At 42.1% G+C, this 10087-nt stretch overlaps 1 protein-coding gene across 5 annotated transcripts in view; it reads left to right on the top strand.

Moving 5' to 3' along the window:
- Positions 1-715: 715 nt before the first annotated feature.
- Positions 716-10087, top strand: part of HDAC8 (histone deacetylase 8) — a 316573-nt gene continuing 307201 nt past the window's right edge. For 2 of the 5 annotated variants that reach the window (XM_075539584.1, XM_075539583.1), the window contains exons 1-2: positions 727-1121; positions 1606-1658. In XM_075539584.1, the coding sequence (XP_075395699.1) occupies positions 1020-1121; positions 1606-1658 (155 nt within the window). In that variant the 5' untranslated portion in view covers positions 727-1019. Of the gene's footprint in view, positions 1122-1605; positions 1659-10087 lie in introns of all 5 variants that reach the window. The other 3 variants (XM_075539577.1, XM_075539582.1, XM_075539578.1) reach the window with 3 other exon arrangements.

Genomic DNA, 10087 nt, shown 5'->3' with positions numbered 1-10087 from the left:
GAAATAACCAAAATCCCTGTCTGTTGAGGAATGTATAAATAAACTCTAGTACATATATACTGATCAGAACCTGCCAGTGTCTTGGGAAACATTTGCCAGAGTAAATTATTTGAAATTGTTAACTACCATATGATGAGAACTGATGAACTAATATTAATACGAGGATTTACTGGTCAAATTTTAAAAATCGTTTATATCTTTCATTAAACAAAAACAAAACCCAAACCATAGTTACCCTATAGGACAGAATAGAACTGCCTCGCAGGGTTTCAAAGGCTAGAACCTTTATGGAAATTGACTGCCACATCCTCTTCTCTGGAAGCAAAGTAAGTAAAGTAGCTGGCGGGTGCAATCTACCCATCCTTTGGTTAGCAGCTCAGCGCTTAACTACTGTGCTACTAGGATTCCTAATTCCTTGTATGAGCTAAATCCTGTCTGTCCCTCTCCCCTCTCCCTCCTCCCCACCGCCCCCACTTTGTCATTGGAAGACACGGCTGATAGAAATAGGTTATGGTAAACTCATGAATAGCTACATCTTTAAGTATTTAAAAGTATGTATTTGCAAGGACTTTATAAAGAGCCGAGGTTATGTGTTTTAGCCCTAAAAATCAAATTGGCGGCAAGCCGCGACTCTTCCTTGCCTCAAACTACTGGAAACTACATCTCCCAGCATGCTCTGCAGGTGGTTTGACCTAATCACAAATAGCCCCGTTGGGCAACAAGGATGGTTGGCTTTGACTGGACTTATTTTTGCTGTAAATTTCTATCCCTTTGGACAACTATTTAGAATTTAAAAAATTTATAGCTACCAAACCTTCTTTTGAACTGGATGGTTTCCACGGAGGCAGGCGCATTGTTTTCTCTCAGTCGATGTGGGGCGGGGAAAGCGTTTCCGGAGAGCTCGGGAATAGGAGGGAATGTTGACCAGAGAGCACCTGCGACTGTTCACAGGAGCAGGAACTCGACTCGAACTGAGTCTGCGAGGAGCCGGATCTTAACGGAAGGATTGCCAGTGGAAGATGGAGGAGTCTGAGGATGGTGGGCAGTCGCTGGCCCCGGTTTACATCTACAGTCCTGAGTATGTCAGGATGTGCGACTCCTTGTCGAAAGTCCCCAAACGGGTGAGAAAGTTGGGGACGAAAAATCGTGGGCTTTTTGGTGGAGGCGGGCGGCAATGGAGGCAGTCGACCGGGCAGAGGGGGTGGGGGTGGGGCGGCTTTTGGAAGCGCCGAGGATTTTAGAGTTTGGGAAGATCTTCGTGACAAATTTGTGAAGTAATATTGGGTGGAGGAAGTGTTCTCCGAGAGCAGCGTTTATCGGCGGGGTGCCAAAGGACAGGTGGGGTGGGGGGCACAAGGGAGAGGTTGGCACAGAGAGGATGGTGTGGCTTTACTTGAGAATCTCCGAAGTCGTATGGAAGAAGTTGGAGGAGAAAAATTAATTAAGGTCTGGTGTTTTCGCTTTAGCCATTTAGGTAATACCTATATTGTCTAAAGTGTAGGTTCAAGAGGATGAGAACATAGGATTGTGCTCAATTACACTTTCAAGAGAAATTAAGCACAGATTATTTTCTGCCTTTTTTTTGCATGCTGCTTTTTTTTTTAGGCCAGTATGGTACATTCTCTGATTGAAGCATACGCGCTGCATAAGCAAATGAGGTAAGTTATTTTCTTGAGCATAGTCTTTTTTCTCATATGTTTGAAATGAACTTGCTTATCACTAAAGACTCCTAAATGCAATTTTACTTTCCCTCCTTTTTTTAAGCCACTCAGACCAATATTTAGATCTGAGGGGTAAGGAATCTGGAGTGTTTTTTTGTTTTGTTTTAAGGCTGTGACCCTTTGCTCTTGCTTTTATTTATTTACGTATATATTTATTTTGGCTTATAAGAAGCATGTTATATATAGTTGCTAATAAATGAAATCAATAATAAATATCCCGTTAAACCTTCCATGAATGTGACTTTCTCTTTTTCCCTTCTGTCTGTCCTCCCTTTATAATTTCCTTTCCCTCCTCTCTCCCTGCCCCTGCCCCCACCCCTATTCCTGGGGGAGGCACCGTCTTCGGAGTCTTATCTTTTAGGGTAAAGCTCACTCTTCTTCTTCCTGTAATAATGGTGTCATTAATTTTTTATCTGTTTTAAGAGTGGCTAACTTTGCTAAGCACAATGTTCTCTAGCGTTGCCCTTGGGTGTTCACAGGAGTCGTCTTTTTAAATTGTATGCGTGAAACAGAGTTTGTTTATTCACACCTCTGTAATTAGTGTTTTGGATTGTTTCCATGCTCTTTGCTATTGTGGAAATTGCTGCAGTAGACATAGTGCGTCGATGTATGTTTGTGCTTTATTCTTTATTTTTTTACGGTGCATGCCCAGTAGAGAGATTGCAAGATCATCAGGTAATTGCATTTGCATTTGTTTCAGGAAGAACAATGCTCGTTTCCCTGGTGGTTGCATAATTCTACAGTCCCATCAGCAATGTATGAGGGTTCCAATCTCTCTGCATCCCTTCTTTATTATTTTGTGTTTTATTGATTGATAGAAGTGTCGGTGTGAGGTGTTTTCTCATTGTTTTAATCTGTATTTCTCTTATTGCTAATAAACATGAACATTTTTCAGAGGGTTGCTGTCTGCCTTTATGTCATCTTTGGTAAATTGTCAGGGTGGTCCATTTTTGTTTGGGTTATTTGTATTTTTCTTCTTAAGATGTTGTAGTTTTCTGTAAATTTTGGAGATTAGCCCTTTATTTGATGTATCATTAGTAATTTTTCCCCCCAATACATGGCTTCTTTTTTTTAACTCTTTTGATGTGCATAAATGTCATTGTTTTAGGAGGCCCCAGCCCTTTATTTTGTCTTCTGTAGTGTGGCTATTTTTCATTACGTTTGGTAGTGTGTTTATGCCTGGCATTAGGGCCCTTAAGCATGTCCCTATTTTTCATTGATGGTTTTTATGGTTGTGTGGTTTTATATTTAGGTCTTTGATTCATCTTGAGTTTGTTTTTGTATATAATGTGAGGTGTGAGACCTGTTTCATTTTTTTCCCAAACCATTCTATTAGGAGCTAAGCCAGACATCACACCATTCTGTAGTTCAATCATATCACGCAGTGTTGTAAAATCGCTACCACAATCAGTTTCAAAACATTTTCTTCCTTGAACTCTTTGATATCAGCTCTGCTTTTGGAAGCGGCCATCTAGCTCAGAAGCAACAAAGCACACATGGAAGAATCACACCAGCCTGTGCGATCATGAGGTGTTGAAGGGATCAGGTATAAGGCATCATCAGAACAAAAAAGTGTTACCATAGTGAATGAGGGGAGAGTGCAGAGTGCAGACCCAAACCTCATTTGTCGGCCACTGGAGATCCCTTTGCAGCGGGGTCTAGGGGAGAAGACGAGCCAGTCAAGTTGCAATGTAGCACCGATGAAAAATACAACTTTTCTCTAGTTCCTAAATGCTTCTCCCCTCCCCACCACCCCGCACTATCATGATCTGAATTCTGGCTAGACCAGAGGATGTACACTAGTACAGGTAGGAACTGAAAACACAAGGAATCCAGGGCGGACGATCCCTTCAGGACTAATAGTGTGAGTGGCGATACCGGGAGGGTGGAGGGAGGGTGGGTTGGAAAGGGGGAACCAATTACAAGGGTCTACTTGTGACCTCCTCCCTGGGCAACGAACAACAGAAAAGTGGGTGAAGGGAGATGTTGAACAGGGCAAGATATGACAAAATAATAATTTATAAATTATCAAGGGTTCATGAGGGAAGGGGGAGAATAAAATGAGGAGCTGATGCCAGGGGCTTAAGTGGCGAGCAAATGTTTTGAGAATGATGTGGGCAATGAATGTACAAATGTGCTTTACACAATTGATGTTTGTATGGATTGTGATAAAAGTTGTATGAGCCCCTAACAAAACAATTAAAAAAATATGTGCAGTGTGCATAGGAATTTGTTCATAGTTTTTTTTTAAAACTATAATCCAGCCCTTCAATGGGTCTGAGGGACAGTGAACTGGCCTCCTGTTTAGAAAGTTTGAGGACCTCTGCCCTAGACACTTATCTTTTAATAGCTGAGCACCATCCGCCTTCTTCACCACATTTGCTTATGCACCCATTTTGTCTTCAGGGATTGTACCAGGAGGGTGGGCATCACAGAATGACAGAACAAAGTGTTCTTGTATTGAGGAAGGGTATGAGCTGAGGCCTGAAGTCCATCCACTACTTCAGTGTATTATTTATAAAAATATGTACATAGGCCAATACTTCTATTTTTATGGATTAATGTATTTACATATGGACACATCTATGCTTATGCCTCTGTCCATAGCTTTTGCTTCCTAGATAATTCTTCTGTTTCTTTTTACCTTCCTTCTGCCTCATCATGCTTGTCCTACTTCTGCCTCATAGTACTTCCTCTTAGCTAGATTGCTGCTGCTCTAACACCCCCAGGATCTCTATATCCTCCTGTTGTTGGTTTTAATTCCCTAGTTGTTCCTCTGTCTATGGCGTTGTTTGCTCACACTATCCTTCCCCCGCCCCCTTCCCCTGCCCCCTTCTCCCCCCAGGTCCCTCCGGAACTGTTGGTCCCATTGCTTTCTCCTCAAGCTTTCTCCTCAAGACAGGTCCCATGCCTGTCTTATGTAAGTGGGCATACCAACAATGGCATCGACCAAACAAAAAGATAACAAAAGATTGAAAAAAGAAAAGAAGAAAAACAGGAAAAACATACATACTTCCAGGTCTTTCCACTGACCTTTATGACTCCCCATTGGTCCTGGGGGAATTCCAGGATTTGCCACTCCTAGCCTGAAGTCTATTTTGGTAGCTCATTAGGGGCTTTGCTTCAGTTGCTGATCTGTTGTGTTCCCTTCTTGATTTGCCCCACTGTGGGGGGTTCAGACCGCACTACCTCCTTGCCACATGTCCCCAGTATTGTCCTCTATTGCAGTATGCTCCAGTAAGGGACAACATGTTATGAGCTGTTGTCGGCCCTACAGACATCTCTGTGTTTTAGCAGCTCCATGCAGGAACGTCATCCTCGGGGCTTGGTGTGCCGATAATGGGGTCTAGACCGACTATCCCTTTATCTTTTTCTTTTTCAGTTTGCTTCCATGTGGACGTGATGTGCCGGCCCCTCACCTCACCTGTAGTGTGGTCTGTTGCACATACATTTAGGGAGGGGGTCAGTTTGGCTCTGGTTGGGGCTGGCCCTGTAGCCCAATCTTCTCATGTATTCCTGCTTGTGGTTACATTGCTCTCATGGTTTGGTGTGTTCAGGCATTGTTTGAAGCCATCTATGTATTTGGCAAACATAAAAATTATATGCTTTCCATTAAAGTTATTTACCATTTCCCAAAACCTTTATGACAAACCAGAAAGCATAGCAAAGATGTCCTATTTCTTTACTGTTAAGTTGGGAGATATTTATTAATAGTGACTTTGATTTTTGATATTTATTAAATAAATAGAAAAGTAGTAGAAATTGGAGCTATTGGATCTGGGAACATGGTCCAAGAAACTAAAAAAAAAAATCACCTCTGATGATATAGACATTTTTTTCTTGAAGTATGGATCTTATTTTTTCAATAGTTTTATTGACATATAATTCACATATCATACACTAATATTTATAGTTTACTAATATTAAAGAGTTGTATAATTATTGCTACAATCAGTTCTAGAACTTTGTTTCCTTTTTACACTCATTATTCTCCCCATTTCCCTCCAAACTCCTTTCCTATATCCTCAGTAAGCTATTAATCCCTTAACTCAGTTACTGTTCCCATAGATTTACCTACCCGGGGTTTCATAAACTGGAAAACATACAAAATAAAAAAGGAGCTACAATAATAACAAAGTAAACTAGTGAAAAACTCCAGTAAAAAAGAAAGGAAGTATTAAAAACTATGACAACTTTCAAATGGGTCAAACAGTAGATCAAATGATGAGGTCTTACATCTTAAGTTTCCAGTGCTCTCTAAGAGCAAGGCTATTCACATCCCTGGACTCTGGTCAGAAGGGCTCACTGGAGACTCACTCCATGTGGGGGCCTTGCAGATGAATTTTGGGATCTCATTGTCATCCATAGCCTTCTGCAAATTGTGTATTCACAATTTAAGCCCTGATAACTTTCACTCCTTTAGATTTGGATTTTCTTGCTTAGTCTTTGAATCACACAGACTGCTGTGCTTCTTCCATGTAGACTTAGTTGATGCCTCACTTAGATGGCTGCTTGATTGAAGACTCCAGATGCTATTCTTTTTTTAAAGCTGGACACCATCTAGTTTCTTCACCACACTTTGCTATAGCAACTATACCTTCTGTGAGGGTGAGCATTCAGCAGGACCTCATTATAAGAACTAATTATCCTTAGATTGGGGGTAGAATTAAGTGTGAGACCAAATGGATTTTATTTTTGAGATTGAACTACAGTAATATACATTTGAGGTTGAATTACAGGATTTCTTCTGGCCTTCTTGATGCTAGTAGTAGGCTATAAACAACAGTATATCCCATGGCTGTCATGTATATTTTAAATTTTAGCTAGCCTGACCTTGTGGGTTTCTCAGAGTGTAAATCTTTTTTTTTTCTTTTAAAAAATCATTGTATTGGGGGCTCGTACAACTCATCACAATACATACATGCATCCATTGTGTCAAGCATATATGTACATCTGTTGCCATCCACATTCTCAAAACAGTTGCTTTCTACTTGAGCCCTTGGTATCAGTTCCTCATTTTTCCCCTCTCCTCGCTCCCTCATGAACCCTTGATAAGTTATAAATCATTATTATTTTGTCACATCTTACACCATCTAAAGTCTCCCTTCACCCCTTCTCTACTGGGAGGAGGTTATATGTAGATCCTTGTAATCTGTTCCCCCTTTCTCCCTCACCTTTCCTGTACCCTCTGGGTATCACCACTCTCACCACTGGTCCTGAGGGGTCCATCTGTCCTGGATTCCCTGCATTTCTAGTTCCTATCTGTACCAGTGTACATCCTCCAGTCCAGCTGGATTTGTAAGGTAAAATGGGCATCATGATAATGGGGGGAGGGGGAAAGGAAGCGTACAAGAACTAGAGGAGTATTGAATGTTTCATCATTGCTGCACTGTGCCGTGACTGGCTCATCTCCTCCCCATGGCCCTTCTGCAAGGGGATGTCCAATTTCCCACAAATGGGTTCTGGGTCCCCACTCCGCACTCCCCCTCATTCACAATGCTACGATTATTATTATTATTTTTTTGGTCTTTGATGCCTGATACCTGATCCTTCGATGCCTTGTGATCTCACAAGCTGGTGTGCTTCTTCCATGTGGGCTTCTTTGTTTCTCAGTTAGATGCCCCTTGTTTATCTTCCAGCCTTAGGACCCCAGATTCTATATCTTTTGACAGCTGGGAACTATCAGCTTTCTTCACCACATTTGCTTATGCACCTGCTTTGTCCTCAGCGATCTAGTCGGGACAGGCTGGTGTGCTTCTTCCATGTGAGTTTTGTTGTTTCTCAGCTAGATGGCTGCCTTATTATCGTCAGGCCTTTAAGACCTCAGATGCTATATCTTTTGGTAGCCTGGAACCATCAGCTTTCTTCACCACATTTGCTTGTGCACCTGTTGTCTTCAGTGATTGTGCCAGGAAGGTGAGCATCTCATACTACTGAATTGTTAGAACAAAGTGTTCTTGTGTTGAGGGAGTACATAGGGGCCCACTGTCTATCTTTTTCCTTAATACTAAACCTATAAATTTATGTACATAGATTTATTTCCCCCTCATCGTATATAATTATATTTACATCTGCATATGCCTGTATTTAGATCTCTATAACTACCCTTTGCCTCCTAGTTCTTTCCTCTATTTCTTTGTATGTTCCTAGTGTCCCACTATCATGTTCAGCCTTCATTTGGGTTTCAGGAATTCCTTTTGGTTACATTGTCCGTTATCCAGCCCTGCCAGGCCTCCTACACCCTCCTTGCCACTGATTTTGGATCACTTGTTCCCTTGTCCCTGGGTTTGTTCACACCCACTTCCTTTCCCCCTCCTCCCCCTCTCCCACATCCCCCTGGAACTATCATCCCCTTGTTCTCTCCTCCGGCTTGTATATCCCGCCTATCCCTTTCAGGTAAACATGCAGCGACAATAATATGCACCATCACAAGACCGAGTACAATGAAGCAACAATAGAAAATAAAACAATAGCTACAACAACAACAATAACACAAAAAACCCTATAAACAGTTTAGGGTTTATTTGTTGTCCTTCATGAGTGCTTTCCAGTCGAGTCTGGTGCGGTGCCATACCCTGGCCCCACATCTATCCCTGGGGACTTCATTGCTTTGCTCCCCCTGCTGCTCTGCTGCATGCCACCAGAGGCTGGCTTTGCTGTAGTGACTCAGGGCGGGCACAATTCCCGCCGTGTGTCTCTAGTGTCCTCCCCAGTGGTGCTATGGGTCAATGAAGATGCTGTGTCCTGTGATGAGGCCGGCCTGGTGGTCGTCTTTTTGCATTGCTGCTCTGAGCAGAAACATTGTCCTCAGGACTTGGTCAGCCAGGATGCGCTTCACTGTTTTTTTCCCCTGCCCCCCTCATTGGCTCCTGTGTGCTCTAATTAGACAGTTCCCTCTCCATGAGCTTTAGCTTCAGTGCTGTCCTCTGAAGTTAATTCTTATGAGGGGGAAGGTGCTGTACACTAAGTTGGTAATGGGGCCGGCCCCTCAGGCCTCTCTATCGGTTCCCTGCTTCATGTCAGTGTGTTGTGTTCTTGTTTTGGAGCTCCGGGTTGAAGTCTGGTCCCTCTTTCCCTGTGGAGACACAATCAGCACCCTCCCCCTGTGTGGGTTAGTGCCCTGTTCCCCACGCTACCCACGTCTTCCCCCCCCTCCTTTTTAGTGGGTTACCATATGCTATCCATAGCATTACTAATACTACATTTCTGGAAGTCACGTTGTACCATGTCTTCTGGAATGTCTTTCCATGCATCTCGAACCCACTTTGCTATTAACTCTATGGCAGGCTTCATGAGATTTCCTCCTTTTGTTAGTCAGGCTTGACCAGATGACATCCATTCGTACCACTGACCCGTGTATAAGCCGAACATCAGTTTTTCAGCACATTTTTGTGCTGAAAACTTGGCTTACACACGAGTATATACGGTATGTAATCCCTGAGCCAAGATTCTCAAGTTTGTCCCAATGCCCTCATTAATGGCCCTAATAGTTGTACCTCAAGGTCTGTGATCCATCTTGAGTTTATTCTCGTGTATGGAGTGAGGTAAGGGTCTTGCTTCATTTTTCTGGAGCTATGTATCAATTTTCCAGCACCATGGAATGAAGAAGGCATCCACTTTCCATTTGATCTTTTGGGGGCCCCTTAATAAAGATTAGTTGTCCTTATGCTGATGATTTTATTTCTGGGTTTTCAATCCTTTTACATTGGTCTGAATATCTATCATTACACCAATACTATGGTGTTTTGACCACTGTGGCTGTATAGTCTATATTAATGTCGGTTAAAGCAAGCCCTCCCACTTTGTCCTTCTTGAGGAGTTCTCTGCTAATTCGGGGTTTCTTCCTTCTCCATATGAAGTTGGTAATCTGTTTTTCCAACTCTTTGAAGAAACATGCTGCAATTTGGATTGGGATAACATTTAACTTATATAGTGCTTTAGGTAGAATTTACATCTTTACAATATTGAGTCTACTGATCCACGAGCATAGGATCTCCTTCCATTTGTTGAGGTCACGCTTATTGTTGAGGTTGGTTTGTTTTAATAGTGTTTTGTAGTTTTTGTCGAACACATCTTTTGTTTTTTGAGTTAGGTATATCCCTAGATATTTCAATTTGTGTTTGGCTATTGTGAAGGGTACCCCTTTTTTTGATCCCCTCTTCTGTGGCCTTGTCCGATGTGGACAGTATTGCAATAAACTTCTGTTTGTTGATCTTGTAACCTGATAGGCATATTCCTCTATTGCTTCCAGTACTCCTCTTGTGGAACTTTTAGGATTTTCCATATATAAAATCATATTATCTGTGAATAACGATGATTTCACTTCTTCCTTCCTCAGACAAATAACTTTGATGTCCTTTCTTTTC

Source organism: Tenrec ecaudatus, chromosome X (genome assembly GCF_050624435.1).
Source record: "Tenrec ecaudatus isolate mTenEca1 chromosome X, mTenEca1.hap1, whole genome shotgun sequence".
NCBI classification, from domain to species: Eukaryota; Metazoa; Chordata; class Mammalia; order Afrosoricida; family Tenrecidae; genus Tenrec; species Tenrec ecaudatus.
This window is presented reverse-complemented; position numbering and strand designations above follow the sequence as displayed.